Genomic DNA, 26,204 nt, shown 5'->3' with positions numbered 1-26,204 from the left:
AATACACAAAATATATTACTTTGCAATATACTGTGAAAAATTGTCTTTATGTAACATTGAATGTTGTATGAGCTGAGAGGTTTGTTGGATAGGCTCAACGGTTGTTCTGCGGCATTGAGACACGCCTTAGAAAAGTCTGGTATAGATTTTCAGTCACAGACGTATTGAATAGTTACATAATTATATTCAAAACAATTATAAGACTGGGTTTTTTCATTGTAAGATATGCTTACAAAATATGGCTGGACATCTACAGTCACTCAGCATTATGAGACCGATTGATTTGTTTTCAAACAGAGGCAGGCAGTATCAAGGAAATCAAAATTGCTAATGACAATATTGTAGACTGAAAGCAGATGTTCAGCCTGATAGATAGGCTATAACAAAGATTGTATTTGACATCTCCACACCATACAAACGAATGTCAGACAACACTGTCACAGTCATCTATATGGTGTCCTTGCCTCTCATTTCTTCACATAATCCCAACATCTATGTCAGAATCAGAAGAATCAAAATCACCTTTATTCGCCAAATAAATTTACACATACTCATAATTTTACTTGCTGATATGCTGCTGCTAGTTTACATACATCATACATGTGCATAGAGAGTCTTATTACACAGTCACCTGACAAACACCCTCAGGAGTAGAAAGGGAAAGGTAGGCCACATCTACATGTTAAGACAGATGAATAATAGAGATTAGTTTGCTGTCTGTACACAATGTTAAACACTAAGTTCAGTGTTCCAGCATTCAGTACTTATTCCTTAAAGAGGACCAAAGGGGTTGCAAGCCTCCCTAGCCTCCTAGGGGCTGTTTATGTGTGTGTTTAGGGGAAAGGGGGAGGTCCCTTCTTGGCATGCAAATAGAAGTGTAACCATAGATGTCCACCCTTTTTGCTCCATGATGGCTAAAGGGACTAATTCATCCAGCCACACAGTACAAAATTTCCCCCTCTGTGTCTGGCCACCCCACCCCACACCACACACAATCTCTCTGGCTGACTGGCGTCTCTTAATGGCCTTGTGACTCCAACATGTTTTCCAATGTACTGCCTAAAACCAAACCCATTAATGACCACAAGTAACTGAATGAAACACTTGTGTAAATGAGGGATGCAAAGTATATTGAAAGCAGGTGCTTCCACACAGGTGTGGTTCCTGAGTTAATTAACAATTAACATCCCTCATGCTTAGGGCCATCATGCTGGGCAGGCTAATATTTTGGCTACCATGGCTATGCCCCCATCAGTGGTGTAAAGTACTTAAGTAAAAATACTTTAAAGTACTACCTAAGTAGTTTTTTTGGTAATCTGTACCTTACTTTACTATTTATATTTTTGACAACTTTTACTTTCACTTCACTACATTCCTAAAGAAAATATTGTACTTTTTACTCCATACATTTTTCCTGACACCAAAAAGTACTCGTTACATTTTGAATGCTTAGCAGCAAAGGGAAATTCACGCAATAATCAAGAGAACATCCCTGGTCATCCCTACTGCTTCTGATCTGGCGGACTCATTAAACACACGTTTCCTTTGTAAATGATGTCTACATGTTGGAGTGTGCCCCTGGCTAACCATAAATAAATAAAAACAAGAACATGGTGCCGTCTGGTTTGCTTCATATAAGGAATTTGAAATTATTTATACTTCTGCTTTTACTTTTGATACTTAAGTATATTTTAGCAATTACATTTACTTTTGATACTAAAGTATATTTAAAACTAAATACTTTTAGACTTTTACTCAAGTAGTATTTTACTAGGTGACTTTCACTTTTACTTGAGTCATTTTCTATTAAGTATCTTTATTTAAGGAATTGCAAACAATCTTGTGCCTTGTGAAACTGATGTGGAGGTTGCAGTTTTGAGCCCCAACAACAGCAAACTCTGATTCATAGCCAAGACAACACTGCAAAACATATTCCTGATGGCCGACAAAGTTTGTACTTGAACATCTATATCACCTCTGGAAATGTACTGTACCATCAAATTGACCTACTGCACCATTGGTAGATAGAGGCTGAGCAAGTCTGTAAACAAAATTGTTTTATGTGTCTTGTTTGCACTTTCAAGTTTCACGTTATGCAATCCTCATTTAATAAAATAATATGAACACAACTTAAAGAGCACACAAGTGGAAACTTCCACGACATTATCTCCATTCTCCAAAAACAAAAAACACATGTCAATTTAGACATGGTAGCACCTACACTAATACTACCTGACCTTGATAAAAGGGGTTCATGTTTTTATTTTCTCATTATGGATTTACAACTAATAACAGCAATGGAGTGCCTACGGACGTGAGTGCTACGGGTCTGTAGTCATTTAGGCAGGTTGCCTTTGTGTTCTTGGGCACAGGGGACTATGGTGGTCTGCTTGAAACATGTTGGTATTACAGACTCAATCAGGAACATGTTGAAAATGTCAGTGAAGACACCTGCCAGTTGGTCAGCACATGCCCGGAGCACACGTCCTGGTAATCCGTCTGGCCCCGCAGCCTTGTGTATGTTGACCTGTTTAAAGGTCTTACTCACGTCGGCTATGGAGAGCGTGATCACACAGTCATCCTGTACAGCTGATGCTCTCATGCATGCCTCAGTTTTGCTTGCCTCGAAGCGAGCATAGAAGTGACTTAGCTCGTCTGGTAGGCTCGTGTCACTGGGCAGCTCGCGGCTGTGCTTCCCTTTGTAGTCTGCAATAGTTTGCAAGCCCTGCCACATAAGACGAGCGTCAGAGCCGGTGTAGTTTGATTCAAACTTAGCCCTGTATTGACGCTTTGCCTGTTTGATGGTTCATCGCAGGGCATAGCGGGATTTCTTGTAAGCTTCCGGGTTAGAGTCCCGCACCTTGAAAGCGGCAGCTCTACCCTTTAGCTCTACCCTTGCAACATGAACTGGTGCTAGAGCAAGGCTGGTCTGGAGAACTTTCTAAGCACAGGGGATCTCAGAATGGAAAGGAGGGTGGAGAATGGATGCTGTTGTATTACAGAAGAGATACGGATCTAAATAACATGGTCAATGCATAAGTATGACTATCATTAAATAATCAGTGCAATCCATACATCTATTTGGGGTGTACGACTATCACATTGCACATCGTTTCACTGGAGAAGCTGAGTGGTGTGCTTCCTGGAGTAGTAGGAATCAGGATGTGTCTGATCTAAGGACTAGATACAGTACAGACGTCAATGGCCTGATTACAGTTTACATCACAGTCTGCAGCCAAATAAGGTCTCTGATGGCTTTAGCCCACACTGCTGAATCGCTCAGCTTTGAAATCCCTGCCCTGGAACAAATCAATATAACAGGTCTGCCGGCATCTCTGTGGCCCAGCAGGAAGAGACCAATGACTGTAAATAAACAATGTGGGACTGAACATCAAACAGACACATGCAGCACGGCACAGTACAGGACATGGTAGGGCAGCTTGGCATTCAGACTGATAGACAGGAACCGGATATTCTACTTCCTCTGCTACTGAGATCTGAGGAGAAACCATGGGAACTGGGCAGATAATGAACCATGGTCACTGTAGCTCACGTTGTCCAAACACATGGATAATCAGCCTCACTCTTGTACTTTAAACCTGGAGTTGTCTGAACTGCACTTGTAAAGATACAGGGTGACATGAGGATGAAAGTGAATGGCCTACTTCGCCTCCCATAATCATTACCTGTAAAGTTGTAAACATGATTAGAATCCTTTTGTAGACCCAACAGCATTGTGACATGTGATTGGCTTCTCTTTGAGATACTGTAGGATAGGCTAATATAGCTCGGCCTAGAAACCCTCAGGAGACAGTCAGAAGATCTGACAGATGATGGATCCAATCTGGCCAATGTGGACCACAGCTGCTAAAAGCATGAAATCTTTGAATGAAGAGAGCCCTGATGACTCATCCTGAATTTAACTCTGTTGCTCTATCGATCGCTCCATAGAAACGTTAGTTGGTGTGTTGTATGGCCAGAGCGATGTGGATGGGTAGCTAGGCAAGCTCTGATAAGGTCAAAAGCTTCATTTTGAGGAAATAGAATCACTGTAAAGCACATGAAAAATCTGGAAGTGTTACTAAGACATGGTCAATTAGCGTAAAATCAGGATCAATAACCTAACCAAGTCAGCACTGTGTTACTTTTACTGAAGTCACACTGAGTAGTGCACTCGTGTGTTGCCACGCAAAAGCTACAAGTTGATCCAGTCACTGAGCCATGGTAAGACCTAGCACCCCACCCACCAGGCTGGCAGTTGACAGAGCAAATTATTTGTGGGTTTATTACAAACATGCATTCGGTGTCAAACATTTACTTTCGTTTTTATGGTTGTTTTGGAAGAGCAGTCGCTTAACCTGCCAAATAAACAGCGCAGTTTTAACGATCACGTGCAAGCCCATTATCTAATTAGTGAGAGGGGGAAAAACTCTCAGAGGGCCCCTGGCACAGTCTCTCTGTCAGGGGGAAAGGGACACCTTACCCGGGCCGGCAGGGCATCCACGTCGGATGTGAACTTGAAATTACAGTGTCTGGTCTGGAGCTCCATGATAAAGATGGGCTTTGGTTAACATTGGCCAGACTACATGGAACATTCGCATTCTGATTAGTGTTGGCAGAGTCAGAGTGAGCCCCTCAGAATGAGACTGTGGTTGGCCCTGTACAGTAGGCTAGCTCAACTGCAACTGGAAACCGGACCTAACTGTAACTGTTGCTGTGCCAGAGCAGCTCCTCTATGGAATATAACTTGGAAAATATTAGGAAAGACCCACAAACGCTACCTCCTTAGCTCTATGGTTATAAGCACATCACATACAGTGATAACAAACCTGAATAAACCAGTGTTTGACCTATGAAATCCTCCAAGAAGTAGTTCACACCATAGGTGCATGGAAATAGTTGAAGTTTATTGAACCGAGCAAAGCAGTAAGTATAACCATGGCTGTATTACAGAACTGATTATGTAAGTGTGTCACAAGCTCCTTTAGAGAAAATCACAGACCACCACTGTTCAGGTGAGGTGGAGAATGTGTGTTTGACACAATCATATTTTCCTGTATCACATTCACATTCTGTTCCTAGGCCGTCATTGAAAATAAGAATCTGTTCTTAACTGACCTGCCTAGTTAAATAAAGGTTAAAAAATAAAAAAAATGTTTCCCCCTTGACTTTTATTTTTTTTATTTAACTAGGCAAGTCAGTTAAGAACAAATTCTTAGCCTTCAGTTCTTCATCGCTCTACGTGTTTAGAGTGAAGGTCAAGGTGTTTACTAATGGGCATGATACCTTAACAAACAGAAGCCGATGGAAAATGTTGCAACAAGTATGTTACAAAAATACATTACCGCCACCTGCTGGTCAAAGGTGTTAGGACAAGCACACGTCACAATTCATCTTTGTAGGCCTACTGTATGTTCAAAGACTCCAGCAATCACCTACTATGTTGAAAATGACCAGGTCTCTCTATGTTTCAGCCTCAGGATAGTAGACTGCACATTTCTGTTCAAACACAGTCATTCTGTTATCTCCTCTAAGGACTATGAGTATCCAAACCAGCAGTCCCAATCCACGCAGCACCAGAAGAATGACCGCTGCCCACCCCCACCTCAGATGCTGCCGGAGCAGGCCTGCGAGGTGCCCGGCTGCCGCTCTGACTCAGAGTGTGAGCGCCACAAGCGCTGCTGCTATAACGGCTGCATCTACGCCTGTCTGGAGTCAGTGCAGCCCCCACCAGGTAAGCGCCACTGATCTAGATGACAGTACACAAAACCACACTTATCGACCCATATGACCGCACGCATGGTCATACAAAGCATGGGCATGGTTCTAACCATTGGTACCAGGATATGCAGTAAAATACTGATGATATCATTAGGCTCAAACTTACCAATGATGTGTTTGTGTTGACCAGTGCTGGACTGGCTGGTTCAACCCAAGCCTCGGTGGCTGGGAGGGAATGGCTGGCTTCTAGATGGTCCAGATGAGGTACTGCAGGGTGAGTAGCCTCGAACATCACCATTAAAACGGACCTGAACGCTACACCATCAGTGTGTGTGTTTAGTTTACCTCTGACCTGTGTGTCCCCTGCTCTCCAGCGGAGGCCTGCAGCACCACAGAGGATGGTGACGAGCCCCTGCACTGTCCCACAGGCTATGAGTGCCACATCATCAACCAAGGAAACCCCGCCGCTGGCATCCCCAATCGGGGACAGTGCATCAAGTCTCGTGGCAACTCTGGTAAGGTCCGATTGTCAGACATTTAATTTAGTTCTAAAAACTGGCATAATCACGAACTAGAGGTGCTATTTCTCATCTAGATGGACGTCCCATGAGGCAAAAGTCCTACAAGGACTATAAGGATTACTTGGGTAAGTGTGGTGATCAACTGTCCTGTATACTCCATAATTACACTGCTAGGGTCTCTTTTACATGAACATGCCTGTCATTTCTCCACTATAGGAATTGGAAGCAGCTCAAATAATGCAGTGGCCAATGAGAAACACCACCACAAACACATGGGATGAGGTAGGTGTTATTGGGATGCCATTTAGGAAAATAAACAAGAGGACAGAATATAGCCTATAGTTTGCTATGACTGAGCTATCAAAGGTCAATATAACAATCTATAATAACCATTTCTATCTGACAGATAGTAAAAAGCTGGTAGTCTCTTCAAAACTGTCTCTCCTCAGATCTTCAGATACCTCAACACAGAACCTCAGCTATCAGAGCCCACATATCATACCTCTCTTGACAACGGAACACAGAACAACCAGACAACCTCACGGCGCTTTACACTTCCCATGTCTGGCCTGGGGAAAGGAGGAAACCAAGCCTTCAGTTCCTACCTCTTCTCAAACTGGCATACTCCTTTGGTTGTAATAATGGTACAGGCAGGGTTTTAAACAATACTTTGACAGATTTACACACACAGACACATGCTTTGGTTTAGTCATGGGTAAGACGTAATGGTGTTATGGTTGAAAAGGAGAAATGAACAAGACACAAAGCCCCTTTCTTGATCGGTCTCAAACCGCAAAACAAAAGAGGCTTTTTTCTATACACAATATCAAAGTAGATGCACTGAAACCCCCTACAACCAGACACACACGTATCTCATAGAAATAAGTGAAAATAAGGACTGTGTGCTGCTGTTGGCCCTCTCACCATTCAGGCCAGCAGGATGAAGATCCCATAAACACACCCAGAACCAACAACACACTCTGCTTACATGTCAATCATGGTGGGAGAGCAAGCTGGGCCTTATACCAGTATGACCCCATCATCCACACACAGCAGCTGTTCAAAGTGTTTGTATCGACTGTACATATTCCATTCAGTATATTCACTCAGTCAGTCCAAAAATGAACATTAGTATGACAGAAAGACAGGTGTGAGTGGTTAGGAATATCCATATCTGGATTTTAGTACATCAAATGGTGCTCAGTTCTAAGGCTGTCTCTTCTAAAAGAACAATAAGCTGGTCTACACGACTGAATTCCACAACTAATAAGCTAGAGGTATGAACAACATGTAACCATTTTCTATGAGGGAGACAGTAATATCCAAATGTCAAACTGGTGCTGTAATGTTGCTTTGTGTATTACAAATAAACTGTATGTTTGAGGAATGGTCTGCTATTTACATTATTGTAGACTTAACCCTGAAACAAACTTTACACTGAAACCTAAACCTTGACTGTCCTTGCCAATTTTAGGTAATTACCTTGCGAAAAATGACAAAACAGTCTGTACATTACAGTAAATATTTTATTTATTACTGTATAAAACAGTCTTTACAAATCATGGGTCAGGGGTGTAGAGAGACAGGCTGTGCTCCGATTCCCTTCCCTGCTCCTGAAATGTGCAACTGGTCACAGCAGTCGCAATCTTTTAAAATGCAATGAATGTGTACCCACTTCGGGGAGAAGGATAAAGAATCGAAGGGCAGCCACAGACAAACAAAAAACACACCTCTCCCTATTGTTTATGTAGCAAACTTTTTCTGTCTGACGGGAGCAGGTAGCTGGGATGTGATGGCCAGGAGGGGGCGCTCCACCATCACCAGAGACTGGTCATCCAGCAGACTCACAGAAAGCAAGTCCTACACAGGAAACACATCAGAGGAAAGAGAAACTGATTTGACCCATTATCACATTTATAGAATCTAAACATCTCATTGTATATTAGGGGTCTAACGGCTCACCAAACCCACGGTTCGGTACGTATTGCGGTTTTGGTGTCACGGTTCGGTTTCGGTACAGCAGGAAAATGAAATGCCATTCACATTGTTCAGCAATGTTCCTGGCATTGTCTGTTGTGACAGGACTGGTATGTTGGGCCTCAAAGTTTCCACTCTGAAGCTGCATTTGTAATAGAGGTTGATTGATTAATCGGAATGGCGATTAATTAGGGTCGATTTCAAGTTTTCATAACAAATCGGTAATCTGCATTTTTGGACACCGATCGTGGTCGTTTACATTGCACTCCACGAGGAGACTGCGTGGCAGGCTGACTACCTGTTATGCGAGTGCAGCAAGGAGCCACGGTAAGGTGCTAGCTAGCATTAAACATATCTTATAAAAAACAATCAATCTTAACATAATCACTAGTTAACTACACATGGTTGATGATATTACTAGTTAATCTAGCTTGTCCTGCGTTGCATATAATCGATGCGGTGCCTGTTAATTTATCATTGAATCACAGCCTACTTCACCAAACGGGTGATTTAAGCGCATTCGCGAAAGCACTGTCGTTGCACCTATGTGTACCTAACCATAAACATCAACGCGTTTCTTAAAATCAATACACAAGTATATATTTTTTAAACCTGCATATTTAGTTAATATTGCCCGCTAACATTAATTTCTTTTAACTAGGGAAATTGTGTCACTTCTCTTGCGTTCTGTGCAATAAAGTCAGGGTATATGCAGCAGTTTGGGCGGCCTGGCTCGTTGCGAACTGTGTGAAGACCATTTCTTCTTAACAAAGACAGCCAACTTCGCCAAACGGGGGATGATTTAACAAAAGCGCATTTGCGCCTAACCATAAACATCAATGCCTTTCTTAAAATCAGTACACAGAAGTATATATTTTTTTACCTGCATATTTAGTTAAGAAATTCATGTTAGCAGGTAATATTAAACTAGGGAAATTGTGTCACTTCTCTTGCGTTCATTGCACGCAGAGTCAGGGTATATGCAACAGTTTGGGTCTCCTGACTCGTTGCGAACTAATTTGCCAGAATTGTATGTAATTATGACATAACATTGAAGGTTGTGCAACGTAACAGCAATATTTAGACTTATGGATGCCACCCGTTAGATAAAATACGGAACGGTTCCGTATTTCACTGAAAGAATAAACGTTTTGTTTTCGAAATGATAGTTTCCGGATTTGACCATATTAATGACTTAAGGCTCGTACTTCTGTGTGTTATTATATTATAATTAAGTCTATGATTTGATAGAGCAGTCTGACTGAGCGGTGGAAGGCAGCAGCAGGCTCGTAAGCTTTCATTCAAACAGCACTTTACTGCGTGAGTCAGCAGCTCTTCGCTGTGCTTCAAGCATTGCGCTGTTTATGACTTCAAGCCTATCAACTCCCGGGATTAGGCTGGCAATACTAAAGTACCTATTAGAACAACCAATAGTCAAAGGTATATGAAATACAAATGGTATAGAGCGAAATAGTCCTATAATAACTACAACCTAAAACTTCTTACCTGGGAAAATTGAAGACTCATGTTAAAAGGAACCACCAGCTTTCATATGTTCTGAGCAAGGAACTTAAACGTTAGCTTTTTACATGGCACATATTGCACTTTTACTTTCTTCTCCAACACTTTGTTTTTGCATTATTTAAACCAAATTGAACATGTTTCATTATTTATTTGAGACTAAATTGATTTTATTGATGTATTATATTAAGTTAAAATAAGTGTTCATTGTTGTCAGTATTGTTGTAATTGTCATTATTACAAATATATATATAAAAATCATGCGATTAATCGGCATCGGCTTATTTTGGTCCTCCAATAATCGGTATCGGCGTTGGAAAATCATAATCGGCCGACCTCTAATATTTACTAGTTGTGAAGCCGTAAATACCAGTTGGATGCATTCATGTGATTTGACCTCATTGAGAAACACTGATTGGCTAATGGCCAACCAGCTGCATCAACCATAAACTAAAAGTACAGCTTCATGCTTGAAAACAAATTAAAGAGTTCAAAAAACAGATAGCCTTTTATAAATAATGTTTTGTTGTTGCAGATAACAGCCGAAAATGCTGTTACGAGGCAATTTCCTTAGTAGGTGACGTCAGAGGTCACCATGTGGGAGAGGTGGGTGCTCAGCATGATAAACGAGTTTCCCTACTAATAATTACCAGTTGGAGAGCCGTTCGAGTGGATTCTTCCCAGTCGTATGTGGTAAATTCCCACTTGGTTACAAACGCACCATGACTGACACCGCCTCTTCTCAGTGCCAGATGTGCTCTTGTGACTCTCATAAAAGGAGGCGTGTCTGTAGCACAGTACATCTCCCACTCCACAGTAATGTGATGGGCGGTCAATGTTAAGCGCAACACAGCATTGGCCAATTCGTTGAAAACTTTGGCTTTGGTTTGCTGAATTTGGTGCAAGGGGGAAGCTGGTAACGTGGCTTCAGCACTTTTACAAGGTGCTGAAACCCCTATTCTTAACCACAGAGAATAGGTACATATCTGTGGCTATAAACCAAAGACTGTAAAATAAAATATAATTATAAACTGGGTGGTTCGAGCCCTGAATGCTGATTGGCTGACAGCTGTGGTATATCAGACTGTATACCATGAGCATGACAAAACATTTTTTTTATTGCTCTAATTACGTTGGTAACCAGTTTATAATAGCAATAAGGCACCTCGGGGGTTTGAGGTATATGGCCAATATACCAGGGCTAAGGGCTGTATCCAGGCACTCGGCGTTGCGCATAAGAACAGCCTTTATCCGTGGTATATTGGCCTTATACCACACCCCCTCGTGTCTTATTGCTTAAATATAGCCTACCTATCGATTTTGTAATTTCTTCGGACCGGTCAAAATCAACTGCTTGAACGCAGAGGGGAGACGATGTGTTGTTTCTTTGCGTTTCCTTGCTCTGGAAGACTGGGGCGATGTCGACGTAAATGTGTCAACATATTTGAGGTGTTGGCAGCTGCATAGGCTATTCTTGTTGATACTGTTAACGTTGTATCCACAACTCTCTGTCAATCATCCTTGTAATCTACTAGGAAGTCAAAATGTTCCCAAACTGGAGAATCTTCCTCCTGGTTCATCACCCCCACCACCGTACAGAGCTACATTAGTTCCCGGCTGCGCCTCACAAAAGGACAGTTTGAAACATGCCAATTAAGATTAGAATTTTGATTATACACAGGCTCTTGTTGTTTCAACAGAATAGCCTGAAAAACAATTTCAGCTCAGATTTACTTGAGGCATGGGTCTACAACATAGCGTAGGCTATAGGCCTAGTGTTTTTATTTGGATGTATTCATTTGGGTTCAGAGAACGAACCAAGGTCCCCCATCGAACAGTTTGGTACGAATATGTGTACTGTTACAATCCTACTGTATATAAGATATATCCAACAGAATCCTGATATCTGTCCCAAACAGACACTCACCTGGAAGGTTTTACATATTTTGAAAGCATGGAGGTGACTGGGCCTCCCCTGCTCTGATAGGCTTCTGAGGGTCATCTGATTGTAGAACTGCGTCTTCTGGTCAGGGAGGGGCTGAAAGGGTAGAGGGTGACAGTGTTAACCTCACAGGCCAGTAAAAGCAGGTGTTTCTAATGATAGTCAATATGACCCATATTAAGCCACTAAACCAACACTGTTCCTTTAATAGATGAAAAGGCTCAACCGAGAAGGACTGCTAAAGGCCATTATGACAAGGACATTGATGGTTAAACACTTTAAAGAAAAACAAAAAAGAAGGATGCCTGTAGGAGAGATGCAGGTTTCTTACCAGACTTTGGTCGATGATGCAGAACATGTGCATGTCGTGCAAGAGGATCTGTTCAGGATTTTTAGGGTTGAAGGTCACGTGGGTGACGGGTGTGTCCCGGTCCAACCACAAGTTGTGGAGCCCCTGCTTCTGAAGCTTTCGGCTCCAGTCTGTGTACTGCTTCTCCACTATGGAGTACTCAAATATCTATAGACATGGACCAAAGAACAGTCAGCATATCTACACGTGTCAGAGTACTAAATCGTAAACTTACAGCAGAAATCACAAGTTTCAACAAGATCACTCCTGTTAAAAGTATACTTGAGAGATAATAATATCTGCAGTGGCAGTATGAGAGATGGCATGGTGTTAACCTGTTGGTCAGCGTGCACCATGGTCAGGTTGTTGGTGGTGGGGTGGATCCCCATGGCACTGGGACAGGAACCATACACAGGTACTATACAGTGGAGCTGGAACACAAGAACAGGGTCATGTGAGGCTGTCATTGGAAACAGATTACACTACTTTTACAGTGTTACTTTTAGTCTTACAGAACAGGTGTAGAGCTTGACTGGATCAGTGGAAAACCCACTCACCTTTAGTTTCTGTACATTGTAGACGTGGATCTCACAGTCACTATTTGCTGTCGACAGCCACTTTCCATCCACACTGTTAGTCATTAAGTGAATGGGCTGTCTGGACCCTGGAAAAAGAAACAGCAGAGTGAGGCCATGTTACCAAAAACAGAGATTAGGTTATCCAGCACAAAGCTTTGGTTTTTCAGTGAAGAACATCAACATTGCAGTTTGCCAGTTGACAGGTCAGATAACCAATATCGCTGATGATCTACTGACCTGACTTAGGCTTGAGGGTGTGCACATACTTGCACTCAGATTGGCTAAGGGCAATAACGAGGACTGATGATTGGCTGGAAGCAGCAAACAGTTTGGAGGAGTCTGAAGAGAAACACAGCTGGTGAGCAGAGCGCAGGACCTTTGGAAGCTTGGGTACCTGGGGGAGAGACCGAGATTTGTTATACTTATCTTACTGAACAATGTACGAGGAGAACAAGACTGGGCTCAACCAGCAATGTTGGCATTTTAAATTGACATTTTAAAGCACTGACAAATGGTGCCATCTACTGGATGCTTAGTCTAAATATTTGTGAAATTATTGTCCAGTCACAGCTTGACTATTTGAATGATTATAAATTTGACTGTCCCTTGGGAGAGTGAAAGCACACAATCTATTTTCAGATTAAACAAGCTCAAATGATACTCAACTAGACTAAACAGGATTTTATGAATTAGTCCAACAATGAAATTGGATTTGTGTAGCAAATCAGCAAACCCCTTTAGCAAACATGATAAAGTGGACTTGGTAATACCTTGGTTATACTGATGTCGTTATTGTCCGTCTGCAGCCTGTAGAGACGTACACTGGACATGGTGGAGTATGCTAGCCATCCTCCACAGGAGGACAGAGCACTGCAGCAGATATGATCCTCACCCTGAAGGCAAACATAACAGAAAAACAAAACTACAGTTGGAGGGTTTCTTCAGCATTACATAAACTCAGACTATGCCACTCAAATTCAATGCATAGTATCATTAGATCAGCTAAAATGAAATTCCCAAATGTGAGGTGATTTTGGATAGTTCTACAGATTGAGGTGATAAACAGTTGTATGCAGGAGAAATACCTACCTTTCTCTTGAGATGGAGGAGTTTCTCAGGTTTCCTCTTCAGAGGCAAGCTGTCTCCTGGCTTGCCTGAAAGTTAGAGATGTGTTGTCAAATACAGCACACAATAACTATACCCATTAGACAGGTGTGATAATCACTCCCCTTTGCTTGAAAAGTCGCTACAATAATGTGCATGATATTGACTGTATTTCTCCCATCTCCCTCTTTCCATCCATGTGAGTGAGATTCTCACCATGTCCATCACTCTCTCCCAGTCTCCACAGCTCCAGCTGGCCAGGGAACTGGAAGAGCAGTAGCCCTGCCTTCTTTGCACAAAATACTAGATTCCGCTGAAAAGAACAGTACAAACAGGATCAAATCAAGATTTTTAGTGCAATTCTATAACAATCTGTTCAATGTTAATATGAACATTCTGTTGAATTCACTATTCACAATCTATGCAATTAACATTATTTGAAACAGCTCTGATACCAGAGTAATTTCTACTAGTTCTGTACTCACATGGGGAAAGTGGATCTTGCGAAGTGCCGAAGCATGTGACCTCTCATCAAACTTCTCCAAGAGGGGTCTCACTACAAGCTGGGTATCCATACCTGAGGAGAGAATGTATCCAGAATTAGTAATGCAGTCAATATCGGGCAGCATTTGTTGTACTACAGTAGCATTTCCCCCTTATCCATTTGAACATTAGCATTGACCTCCAGAGACGATGGCGGTCTCGATCTCAGCCAGGGCTCTGACATCATGCGTGTGGTTCTTGAAGGTCCTGGTTCTGACCCACTCCTTGTCCTGCTGCTGCAGAGTAGGAGCAATGAACTGGAACTGGATCACAGTACCCTCTGACGTCCCTGCCACCACACTGCTCTCATCCTGTCAATCACACACAGACCAGTCTACAAGGAAGCTCCACTCTAGTCAATCCTACGAATTCACATTAGTTGGGTCAAACAAATCACATTCACCTGCAACATATGGATTCAGACAATCAAAGAGACACCTACATTCTCTAGCACCTCCTAATAAACAGAGTGCAACAATCTGGAAGGAAGGATAAAATATTGGTAAAGGGCAAGTGTCCATCACAGTGAACACCTTCTCACCTTGGAGACAGACAGTGCCAGCACATCCCACTTGGTCACCAGGTGTGTTTTGACGAGCGTGCCGGTGTGTCCGTCCCAGACTTGGACCTTCCCAGCAGAGTCACCGCTGATGATAGTAAAGTCTGACAGGAAGACTACACTCCAGACTACAGTCTCCCGACTCTTAGAGCCTCCAAAGCCCCGGTCCACCAGGAGCCTCTGTACAGCACGACCTGAATCAACAAACGCTGGAGGTCAGGATCAAACAAGTCCAAAATTGGAAACATATCAAAAATGCACTGTGGTTAGCTTACTAACTGTCTGACAATATTTTCACATGGCTGTTCCTAACTCACCTGTCGGGACATCAAAGACACGGATCATGTCCATCATGCCAGCAGCAATCTGTGCGCCAGAGGGGTGCCAGGAGATGGATAAGATGCGACCTGAAAGACAGGATTACACAGTTTAAGCTGCACTAGAAGATGTCAGTTGTCAACATAGCTGCAACCCCATTGACAGCAAGGATGCCAAAACATATTAAGAAAGGTTGTAATGTAAGGAAGGAACACATTTTTAGACAAGTGAATCGATACTCTGTTCCACTCACCTTTCTGTCTGTCCAGATTGCGCTCAAACTGAATGCTCTCTTCAAGTACCTCAAACAATTTCACTGTCCCATCTTCACATCCGATCTAACATGATTAGGGGAAAAAATATTATTTAAATTCCATCTAAAGTCAGCATGAAAAACACAAATTCCAATATGTTTGAAAGGACACTATTACAGAGAGGTGACTGACTGCTAAGTGTGCCCCCTGAGAATTGCTGGTGATGGTCCAAATGGGGCCCCCATATGCCTCCAGGGAGTACTTGGGTCTCAGGCTTTCCAGATCATATTCTGTGACCTCTCCATTTAGGCCAGCACTGAACAGGCGTCCTCCAACCCAACACAGGGCCTCGATTGACCGGGAGTCCTTCCCTGGAATAACCTGCAGATACCAAAACAAGTGTTAATTAATGGCAAGTGTGACAACCAACCGTGGGTGTATTTCTGTCGACAATTTTAATCAACAATAAGCATCAACAATGTCCTAAGGAGGGAGGTGTAAAGCCTTTTAAGTGTGCTATAATGTAGACTAACGATCAAGCATAATGTTAATTTTCATTCTGAATAGACCATACATGTATAAAACGAGTTACTAACCTTTTCCTGGAAATAGTGGTCTGCGAAGTTGAAAATCTCCACACTCCCATCCATTCGTCCCAGGGCCAATCTCTCTGTGTGGGCATTGAATGCCATAGCTCTGATGGCAGCTGGCATGTAGTCGAAAAATCGAACCCGGTGCACTTTAAATTCCCCCATTGTCGCTAATCTAAGAAAACAATTAAATGCTAAAATTAAGAGGATTAAGAGTTTTGCATGGAAGTCATTATTGTTATGCAGTTAGCTAGCCTCGTGCCGTGTGTAAACTACCGACTAAACTGGCATAATGCGATGCAAGTCATAATTTGAATCATGTAAGCAACAAAATGGCTATCTAGTAACTAAAAAAAATAGCTCGCTAATTAGTTCACGTTAGTTAACTAACTAGCTACGTTACTTGGCTAGCTAACGTTAACGTTAAATTAGCTAGCAAACCATTTGGCTGGTTAGCTAGCTGCTCGTTTGACACTGAAAGAACACCGCTTGCCTATGCGCAAATCATTATATTGTTGACATGTAACAATGTATAATGCACATACAAACAGTTAAAGAAAACGCTTACTTTTATCGTCCCTTTCTTTAGTATTTCCTTCACTTTTCCCAAATATTAATTCCTATGTCCACACGTTGAATTACAGCAGACACCACGTTGGACACCTTTGAACCGGAAACCAAAACCACTACATGCAAGTGACGCGTCTGTGCGCCGGATGAAGGTGGTACATCTTCCTGGCGGGAAAAACATGAAAACAAACAGGACTTAAAAAATATATATATATATTTTTTTTTTATTAACAACAAATCAATACAGAAAGTACATGAGGGAACACAAGTATATATAGATTATATACAATGGACAATCGAGCTAGGGGGTACAATATCACATTACAATTACACAAGGACCTTAAGGGACATACATACACTTATAATTCTAACAGCTTTTTTGTTAGAGTATTTAATTGTCTTAAAATACAGTTCAATTTCTTTTTGTAGGGTAAGAAAATGTTGTTGTTTTTTTGTAAATTTCCATTTGTGTATATGAAATTTGGCCAAAAGAATAATGAAATTAATTAAATTAAAATGTTTCAGCTTAAAACAAACAGGACTTGTCAGTGACAGAATTAGCGTTAATGCGTGACTATATTTACCTAACAATATTTCATTGATTGCCTGTGTTGCATCTCTCTTTTTCTCCTCCCCTGTCAGTGTTTCAGTTATCTTTCTGCGAGCAGCACGATGGTTCAAATTGTTAAAACTTCAAGGTAAGACTTCTCAATCATCTGAATTCTTATACATGGTCAATTCAGAGAAGTTTTGTCTGTCTCGTCGCAGAGTATGAAAACATTCAGGATAGTATAACTTCCCTAGCTAGCTAACTATTTCATTTCGTCAGATGGTAATGAACAGAGTTCGATCTGTTGAGAGACTGACAGCATTGACACTCGCAATCAGTCAGCTGTAGTGTATGAAAGATGAATTTCATAATGTTTAGTGACAATGTTTGATGTCTATGTATTTGGTGAGTACATCTGTTTCTACTCCCCTATCCATCCCTGTCCAGTGTGGATGGTCCTGGTCCTACTGAGTGGCTGCTGGTTGAACTCCAGGGGGAGATGATGTCCAGGCAGAACTCTGGATTGGCTGGGAACCTGATGGGAGATCTGCTATACACCAAAGAGGCACATGACAACATGGCACTATAATGCAGTGCTAGTACACTCTTCTGTTACCTCTTTCCACTCAGAGATGTTGTGTCTTGTCTTTACTGTGCTCACCTGTGTCCCCTCCCCAGGGTGTACCTGTGCTCATTGTGGGACACCACATCCTCTATGGGAAGGTGGTCAAACTGGAGAAGCCCTTCGCTGTCCTGATGAAACACTCTGGCCTCCCACAGGGGGAGAAGGTTCCCATGGAAATCAACCAGCAGAACCCCACCACCTACTCTATTTCCGCCCTCATCAAGAAGAAGCTCATCTTCAATACTCGCCCAAAGCCCATCATCACTAATGTGCCCAAGAAAGTGTAGTGAAGTGCTTGGTCATATGCATTATAGGGCTCACTGTCGCAAAACACTTTTAACTGGAAAAAAATTGACAAGTTCAGATAGTCCCTGTTGCAGTCTGTTTTCTTCCGTTTTGTGCCTGTTGCAGTCTGTTTTCTTCCGTTTTGTGCCTAACGACCTTGACCCTGGTCACCTCTGTGGGAGCAAAGGACATGCTGCACTCTTAATGACTCCATACCCACAAGTATGGAGCACACATTGCAAGACTGTGCTTGGGACACCCTCCTCTGGCTTGAGGTTATGGGACATCTGAAACTAGGCTGTGTGCATATTTGTTTTGTTATGTCAGTGGTTACACTGCTGGAATTTGCTAAACGCTGTGGTGTATTATTAAAATATCTTTATTGTTGCACTTATCAGATGACAGGATTTAGTAATGCCTTGACATGACATTTGTACAGTGATTATTTTCAGATGGGGAAGAAATTGCCACAACAGTCGAATGAGAATATTTTTTTATTCAGATAAAAATACATTTTTTTTCAACTGCTGTACAAGTCGGAAAAATAACTGTTTTGATTTCAAATACAAAACCTTTTTCCAACAACATGTCTTGCCTTTTATATTTAAACATAATGAAATACATAGGTGGTTACAATACTTTATTTTCTGCTATTACTGTAACGGCAGCCTTCCCTCTCTTCACGAGAAGAGAGGGTGGAACAGGGATCGGACCAACACGCAGCGTAGCCAGTGCTCAACATATTTAATTAAACGAAAACAGTGAACACTTACAACTTTACAAAACAACAAAATGTGGCAAACCGAAACAGTCCTATCTGGTGCAGACAAAACACAGAGACAGGAAACAGACGAACTAGACACACAACATAGAATTCCCACCCAGCTCACGTCCTGACCAACACTAAACAAGCAAAACACATAAGAACTCTGGTCAGGACGTTACAATTACATACCAATAAAATGTGTATTTTCTGTTTCAATAGCCATATGCTGGTGCATGATTCTGAGTTTTTTTGTACCCTACTACTGTATTAGAAATGCTATCTTGGTTTATTACTTTTACATGACAGTTATAACTAACTGCCTGTTCTAAGTCTACATGAAGCATCATCCCTAAATCATAATAGGGATGATGGTGATATGAGTGATGTCTCATCCATGAAACTACAAAAAGACCCGTGTAGCAATGTTGAGCACTAGAGACAAACTACACTGAATAACAGATCATTGCGCTCACTACATCACATTGTAAAAAATAATGTAAACCGCTATTGTTTCATGAAATGTACAAATCCCATAGTTCCTTTTAAATATAGGTCTATTCTTAAACCCACAATTATTGTACATCTTCAAAATATCTTTGTATATATACAATACACAAAATATATTACTTTGCAATATACTGTGAAAAATTGTCTTTATGTAACATTGAATGTTGTATGAGCTGAGAGGTTTGTTGGATAGGCTCAACGGTTGTTCTGCGGCATTGAGACACGCCTTAGAAAAGTCTGGTATAGATTTTCAGTCACAGACGTATTGAATAGTTACATAATTATATTCAAAACAATTATAAGACTGGGTTTTTTCATTGTAAGATATGCTTACAAAATATGGCTGGACATCTACAGTCACTCAGCATTATGAGACCGATTGATTTGTTTTCAAACAGAGGCAGGCAGTATCAAGGAAATCAAAATTGCTAATGACAATATTGTAGACTGAAAGCAGATGTTCAGCCTGATAGATAGGCTATAACAAAGATTGTATTTGACATCTCCACACCATACAAACGAATGTCAGACAACACTGTCACAGTCATCTATATGGTGTCCTTGCCTCTCATTTCTTCACATAATCCCAACATCTATGTCAGAATCAGAAGAATCAAAATCACCTTTATTCGCCAAATAAATTTACACATACTCATAATTTTACTTGCTGATATGCTGCTGCTAGTTTACATACATCATACATGTGCATAGAGAGTCTTATTACACAGTCACCTGACAAACACCCTCAGGAGTAGAAAGGGAAAGGTAGGCCACATCTACATGTTAAGACAGATGAATAATAGAGATTAGTTTGCTGTCTGTACACAATGTTAAACACTAAGTTCAGTGTTCCAGCATTCAGTACTTATTCCTTAAAGAGGACCAAAGGGGTTGCAAGCCTCCCTAGCCTCCTAGGGGCTGTTTATGTGTGTGTTTAGGGGAAAGGGGGAGGTCCCTTCTTGGCATGCAAATAGAAGTGTAACCATAGATGTCCACCCTTTTTGCTCCATGATGGCTAAAGGGACTAATTCATCCAGCCACACAGTACAAAATTTCCCCCTCTGTGTCTGGCCACCCCACCCCACACCACACACAATCTCTCTGGCTGACTGGCGTCTCTTAATGGCCTTGTGACTCCAACATGTTTTCCAATGTACTGCCTAAAACCAAACCCATTAATGACCACAAGTAACTGAATGAAACACTTGTGTAAATGAGGGATGCAAAGTATATTGAAAGCAGGTGCTTCCACACAGGTGTGGTTCCTGAGTTAATTAACAATTAACATCCCCTCATGCTTAGGGCCATCATGCTGGGCAGGCTAATATTTTGGCTACCATGGCTATGCCCCCATCAGTGGTGTAAAGTACTTAAGTAAAAATACTTTAAAGTACTACCTAAGTAGTTTTTTTGGTAATCTGTACCTTACTTTACTATTTATATTTTTGACAACTTTTACTTTCACTTCACTACATTCCTAAAGAAAATATTGTACTTTTTACTCCATACATTTTTCCTGACACCAAAAAGTACTCGTTACATTTTGAATGCTTAGCAGCAAAGGGAAATTCACGCAATAATCAAGAGAACATCCCTGGTCATCCCTACTGCTTCTGATCTGGCGGACTCATTAAACACACGTTTCCTTTGTAAATGATGTCTACATGTTGGAGTGTGCCCCTGGCTAACCATAAATAAATAAAAACAAGAACATGGTGCCGTCTGGTTTGCTTCATATAAGGAATTTGAAATTATTTATACTTCTGCTTTTACTTTTGATACTTAAGTATATTTTAGCAATTACATTTACTTTTGATACTAAAGTATATTTAAAACTAAATACTTTTAGACTTTTACTCAAGTAGTATTTTACTAGGTGACTTTCACTTTTACTTGAGTCATTTTCTATTAAGTATCTTTATTTAAGGAATTGCAAACAATCTTGTGCCTTGTGAAACTGATGTGGAGGTTGCAGTTTTGAGCCCCAACAACAGCAAACTCTGATTCATAGCCAAGACAACACTGCAAAACATATTCCTGATGGCCGACAAAGTTTGTACTTGAACATCTATATCACCTCTGGAAATGTACTGTACCATCAAATTGACCTACTGCACCATTGGTAGATAGAGGCTGAGCAAGTCTGTAAACAAAATTGTTTTATGTGTCTTGTTTGCACTTTCAAGTTTCACGTTATGCAATCCTCATTTAATAAAATAATATGAACACAACTTAAAGAGCACACAAGTGGAAACTTCCACGACATTATCTCCATTCTCCAAAAACAAAAAACACATGTCAATTTAGACATGGTAGCACCTACACTAATACTACCTGACCTTGATAAAAGGGGTTCATGTTTTTATTTTCTCATTATGGATTTACAACTAATAACAGCAATGGAGTTAGTACTTGTGTTGTATTAATGGTACGACGTGTCAAAAAACAAGTGCTCTTTGGTCATAGTCTACATGATGGAATTAATAAGGGATTAACCTCACTTGGAAAAGTACATCCTGTAATGAACACTGCAGTATAATGTGTATACAATTTGGCACCCATAGAACAAAATGGCCACAGAAACTCACTGACTCATTCAATTGAGTGTCAATACTCTTGCAAGCCATTAGCTTACGAGCTAAAAGTTTACCCTGGGCCTGTTCATCAGCACCAAATATATTTGTAAGTTATGTTTGTATAAATGTTAGATTGTCTATCAATTATTGTATTACAAAAATACAACTGTAGATCATTGTGTCTCCTGATTGAGGCAGAGAAGGCCCTCAGCTCAGTGCATCAAGTAACATATCAACATTGCTTCATACTGACACACACCGTGTCATAGCTCTTATGATCTCTGGTATATCCTGGCCACACCTTGTCCCACCATGACCAAACGGGCTGTATGATAATGTGCTTTATATCCATGGTAAGCACCAGGCCCACTGGTAGAGGACTCTGTACTGTAGAAAAGGTTTGTAACCTACTTAACCAAGTCTCCCAGGTTAATGTGAGAACTGTCCGTCCATTGTCATTCTACAACACATTCATGCCCCATAGGTCCCAGAGGTTTAGCACCATGGAGACAGAGTGGTGGGGCCACAGACTGGCTCAGTTGTTCTAGCAGCACCACAAAGGACTGAACAAGGATCCATGTCTTATGCCTCTGCGTACGGCAGGTGGTACTGCTCCTCCCTCTTGTTGCAGCGCTTGGCCACTATAGCCAGGTAGAGAACCAGCAGAATGAGCCAGTAGCAGGCGTACAGGATGACCCCAGCGATGAGAAGCGCTTTCTCTGTTTCACTGAAGGGCTCCTGGGTCTCACAGTAGATGGTGTAGGCAACCCCACCCAGCAGCACAGCCCCCCACACCGTGACGGGCACCGCCCCTATGAAGTTCACCACAATCTTCCTCCGCCCTGATGTGCCCCAGCCAGCCTTATTGATAGTGAGCAGGGCAAAGATCTTGGCTGGCAGCAGGCTGGACATGTAGAGGAGGGAGTAGAGAGACATGAAGATCATGACCAGACTGCCCCTCAGGAAGCAGGCGTAGGTGGCCTTCACTATGCCAACCAGTTGCACTGTCAACAGGAAGAGAAGGATGTTCCACAGGCGCCCGCGGTAGAACAGGTGGATCACTGTGGCAACCAGGAAGAAGGGGAAGAAACCCGTCACCACAGACTCGTATGTCATCCAAAGGCTGTGCTTGTGGAACCAGAGGGCGTTGTACAGCCACTCTCTGAAGTAGGACTTGCTCCAGCGGGTCTGCTGGTTGAGCCAGCGGAGGTAGCGCGTTGGCGTTTCAGTCTGGCACTTGGAGCGGGCCGTGAACTTGGTCTTGTAACCGAAGCTCAGCACGCGGTTGGTGAGGTGGCGGTCGTCACCAAAGCTGCACTTGCTGCCCAGGAAGGTCTGGTGGTACCATGGCTCTAGGAACTGCTGCAGCAGGGAGTTGCGGTACATGCCCAGGGGACCACTGATACACTGCACACAGCCAAAGTAGGACTGGCAGGCCCGCTCCACGTTGAAGGCCATCCAGTAACGAACACTGCTCAGGAAGGAGATCCACGAGTCATACTTATTCAGGATCTGAAGGGAAACAGAGACAAGTGAGGAGAAACTGTTACTGGTGATTCAGTAGAACTAGTAAGTACATTTAGAAAGGATGACAATAACAACAATGTGAAGGGTCTTCTTGGAGAAAGAAGTCTCTCACCTGAACATCTCCACCTACTCCGCCCACCTTTGCATCCTCTTCTAGAATCTTCAGCATCTCTATGGTGCACGCTGGATCCAGAACTGTGTCTGAATCACACACCTGCAAAGCCACACATTCACAGGTGCATTATTTCCATCCTTATAATACAACTGACATGGAGCCAAGTTGGTGGTAATGGGATTGGCTTTGACAGTGGATTAATCTAATTGACTTATCCCATCACACAATCAGCTATTGATCTTACTATGATTGCTGTAGGGAGGATATGTGTGCAATACACACTGATGTGGTCTACATTAATAAATGAGTGATTAAGTGTTTATAAATGATTGCGAAAGACCCAAGATGAAGGCTTAGGGCCACAGCAGGTGTTTCAGGTCCCCTGTGTTTCATCAGGTGCCACTCAAGTTAGCTGGAAGAAATTAGAGACTTCTGACAGCACACAGGTGTTCAAGAAGCATACAGAAGAGATCCAGCTGAACAACTGAACATTGACCCTGGCAATGCAGTAATATACTGTATTATTGCTCTATGTATACAGTATGCAAGCCCAGGAGAAATGCAGACATTTCAATCAGTTGCTATAATATGTAACACTTGAGAGGGTATAAAAGAGTACTCACTTGGGAGGGGGATAAAATGCTGTTCGTGACTGGCCTTTGAGTAATGGGATTACCTCTGTGTGCGTATGTATGTGTGCGCGTGTGTGTGTGTGTGTGTGTTCGCAGCTTTGGAATATGGCTCTGTAATGGAAGAGCATCGATACAAGGCCTTGTGCCAAAGTCTGTGGAGACTCAGTCACAAGGAGATAAGGTTACCTATATATATCAAGCAGGACAGAGGACCCGTTGAGAGATGCAAAATTTAAACACAGAGAGACTTACCTGCATATAGTCCACAGAGTCTCCCAGGGCTTTGAAGGCTGTGTACATCACCTCTCTCTTCCCTCCCCACTCCTGCATGATACAGGAGTAGCGGCAGCCTCTCACTAGCCTGGCCACACGTGCAGCCTCCTGCGCATGCAGGGACGCTGCTCCAGTCCCCCCTCTGCCCACCCCTCCACCCCCGTCACTGTGGTAGTTCCCCTTCCACACCACGCTGCCAGCCTGGTCCACTCCACCCATCACCTCCTGGAAGATGTCCATCATGTAGTGGTCCTCTGGCCTGTTCCCGTCCACCACCAGCACCACCTTCAGGCTGGGAAAGGAGATGCGGCGCACGCTGCAGAGGCACTTCCTCAGGTAGTCTGGGTCCTCCTGGTAGGCTGCGATGCACAGGGCCACAGAGGGCCGCAGGTGCTGGGGCCGGGCGGGGCTGCGCATGTGTCTGTGCTCCAGGAAGGCAAACAGGCTCTGGAGGAAAAGATGCAGGGACAGGATGGCTCCGTAAAGGCCGAAGGACAGGTGGTGCTGCTCTGTGTGGATGAACTGATAGCCAGTCACATAGGCCAGCAGGATCCCAAACAGGACCACCGCGGCGAAGAGGGTGGTGGTTACGATATGCAGCACAGTCCTACAGCGAGAGGGCATCTGGGGGGGAAAGGAGAGGGGAAGGAGTCAGGATGGGGACAGACAGAAATGTTGGAGGACAGACAGAGCTCAGGCTGGGTTTGGAGGGAGGCAGACAAGAAACCACATGTGTTTAAGAAAATCCAAAGCAGGTAATACACTTTGAGATGCCTTATATGAATCCATCAAATACCCTTTTTTACCAGGCCTTAAATGTATAAATACATGTGGTTGGGTTTGTTTAGTGGTGAATCTATTTGATATTGCCCACATCAGTAGTTGTCTATACAGTGATAGAGAACACCCAGGGCTAGCTCACACAGGCTTGCCCTGATAAGCTCCTAGGAACTGCAGGCAGATGATGAGTTCACAGGTTTACATGTGTAGACATGTTTATTTGCTCCCTTATTTCGGTAAATGTAATTGTAATTTCCTGTCTTTTCTGTCACACCCTTAACGACCAGTACTCTTCTGAAACATACACTAACTAGGCTATCCACTGTTCATAACACAAAATAATGGGATTTTTGGCTACGTCGAAAAGTAAAGATTAAGATTCAAGCAATACCCACATTTTTCCAAATGATAGAATGTGAAAGACATCACCTAAAAAATGCAGAATAAACATGGAGAAACAACATAGCCATTTACAACCTTTAAACAATCTCTGGAAATGATGCCTAGTTCATCAGTTGGCCTTAATTTTCCTGACAGACAGAAACAACTGGCTAGAGTAATTTCTGTCTGGCATCTCCAGCAGTCTTCAGACTCAGTCAGACTCTCTCTCTCCTCCCAGGTTAATGACGTTAATTAAAGGCGAGGCAGGGCTTGGCAGACACTCAGGAGTGGCCAGAATGGAGAACAATCCCCCCCCTTTCATTGATTAAATTACCTCCCTGTGCACCCCTCTCGGTTCGGCTGGAGAAAGACGGCGCTCATTCACAGCCCTCATATCATAACATACACTTCTTTGGAAAACACTGGCAGAAATGTAACTAACTACTCACAAAGTGGATTTACATCCTGGCACTGTCACACATACAGTACATTCTCTCATCATGTTTCTATGAGACCCGCATTCAATATAATAATACACTAAGGAACTTGTAACACACACACACAGTCAACCTTGGTGTATATATTACTTATTCTACTGCGTGACCAAGTCACTACCCACTTTATATTTGTAAATACAGTG

At 42.4% G+C, this 26,204-nt stretch overlaps 4 protein-coding genes across 4 annotated transcripts; 2 read left to right on the top strand and 2 right to left on the bottom strand.

The window, feature by feature from the left end:
- Nucleotides 1-2,297: 2,297 nt before the first annotated feature.
- Nucleotides 2,298-6,523, top strand: LOC120053202 (WAP four-disulfide core domain protein 1-like). The gene is made up of 6 exons (XM_039000361.1): nucleotides 2,298-2,314; nucleotides 5,475-5,734; nucleotides 5,912-5,995; nucleotides 6,096-6,236; nucleotides 6,317-6,371; nucleotides 6,469-6,523. Exons 1-6 carry the CDS (start codon nucleotides 2,298-2,300, stop codon nucleotides 6,521-6,523), a joined length of 612 nt encoding a protein of 203 aa, XP_038856289.1.
- Nucleotides 6,524-7,750: 1,227 nt separating this feature from the next.
- On the bottom strand, nucleotides 7,751-16,641 carry LOC120053875 (U3 small nucleolar RNA-associated protein 4 homolog). Its single transcript, XM_039001156.1, has 17 exons — nucleotides 16,546-16,641; nucleotides 15,984-16,152; nucleotides 15,580-15,768; nucleotides 15,387-15,471; nucleotides 15,133-15,222; nucleotides 14,798-15,009; nucleotides 14,396-14,567; nucleotides 14,199-14,290; nucleotides 13,930-14,026; nucleotides 13,699-13,763; nucleotides 13,380-13,502; nucleotides 12,847-13,003; nucleotides 12,589-12,695; nucleotides 12,367-12,462; nucleotides 12,014-12,199; nucleotides 11,668-11,778; nucleotides 7,751-8,102 (listed from the first exon to the last, which is right to left on the bottom strand). The coding sequence occupies exons 2-17, from the start codon at nucleotides 16,140-16,142 to the stop codon at nucleotides 7,986-7,988; spliced, it is 2,058 nt and encodes a 685-aa protein (XP_038857084.1). The 5' UTR covers nucleotides 16,143-16,152; nucleotides 16,546-16,641; the 3' UTR covers nucleotides 7,751-7,985.
- A 417-nt stretch (nucleotides 16,642-17,058) lies between these two features.
- LOC120053439 (chromosome transmission fidelity protein 8 homolog) lies at nucleotides 17,059-18,559 on the top strand. Its single transcript, XM_039000564.1, has 3 exons — nucleotides 17,059-17,245; nucleotides 17,545-17,662; nucleotides 17,776-18,559. Exons 1-3 carry the CDS (start codon nucleotides 17,220-17,222, stop codon nucleotides 18,007-18,009), a joined length of 378 nt encoding a protein of 125 aa, XP_038856492.1. The 5' UTR covers nucleotides 17,059-17,219; the 3' UTR covers nucleotides 18,010-18,559.
- Nucleotides 18,560-22,438: 3,879 nt separating this feature from the next.
- LOC120053438 (hyaluronan synthase 3-like) lies at nucleotides 22,439-25,027 on the bottom strand. Its single transcript, XM_039000562.1, has 3 exons — nucleotides 24,383-25,027; nucleotides 23,496-23,597; nucleotides 22,439-23,368 (listed from the first exon to the last, which is right to left on the bottom strand). Exons 1-3 carry the CDS (start codon nucleotides 25,025-25,027, stop codon nucleotides 22,439-22,441), a joined length of 1,677 nt encoding a protein of 558 aa, XP_038856490.1.
- Between the last annotated feature and the right edge of the window lie 1,177 nt (nucleotides 25,028-26,204).

This window comes from Salvelinus namaycush, chromosome 9 (genome assembly GCF_016432855.1).
Source record: "Salvelinus namaycush isolate Seneca chromosome 9, SaNama_1.0, whole genome shotgun sequence".
Lineage (NCBI taxonomy): Eukaryota > Metazoa > Chordata > Actinopteri > Salmoniformes > Salmonidae > Salvelinus > Salvelinus namaycush.
Note: the sequence above shows the minus strand (reverse complement) of the source record. Positions and strands in the feature narration are given on the sequence as shown.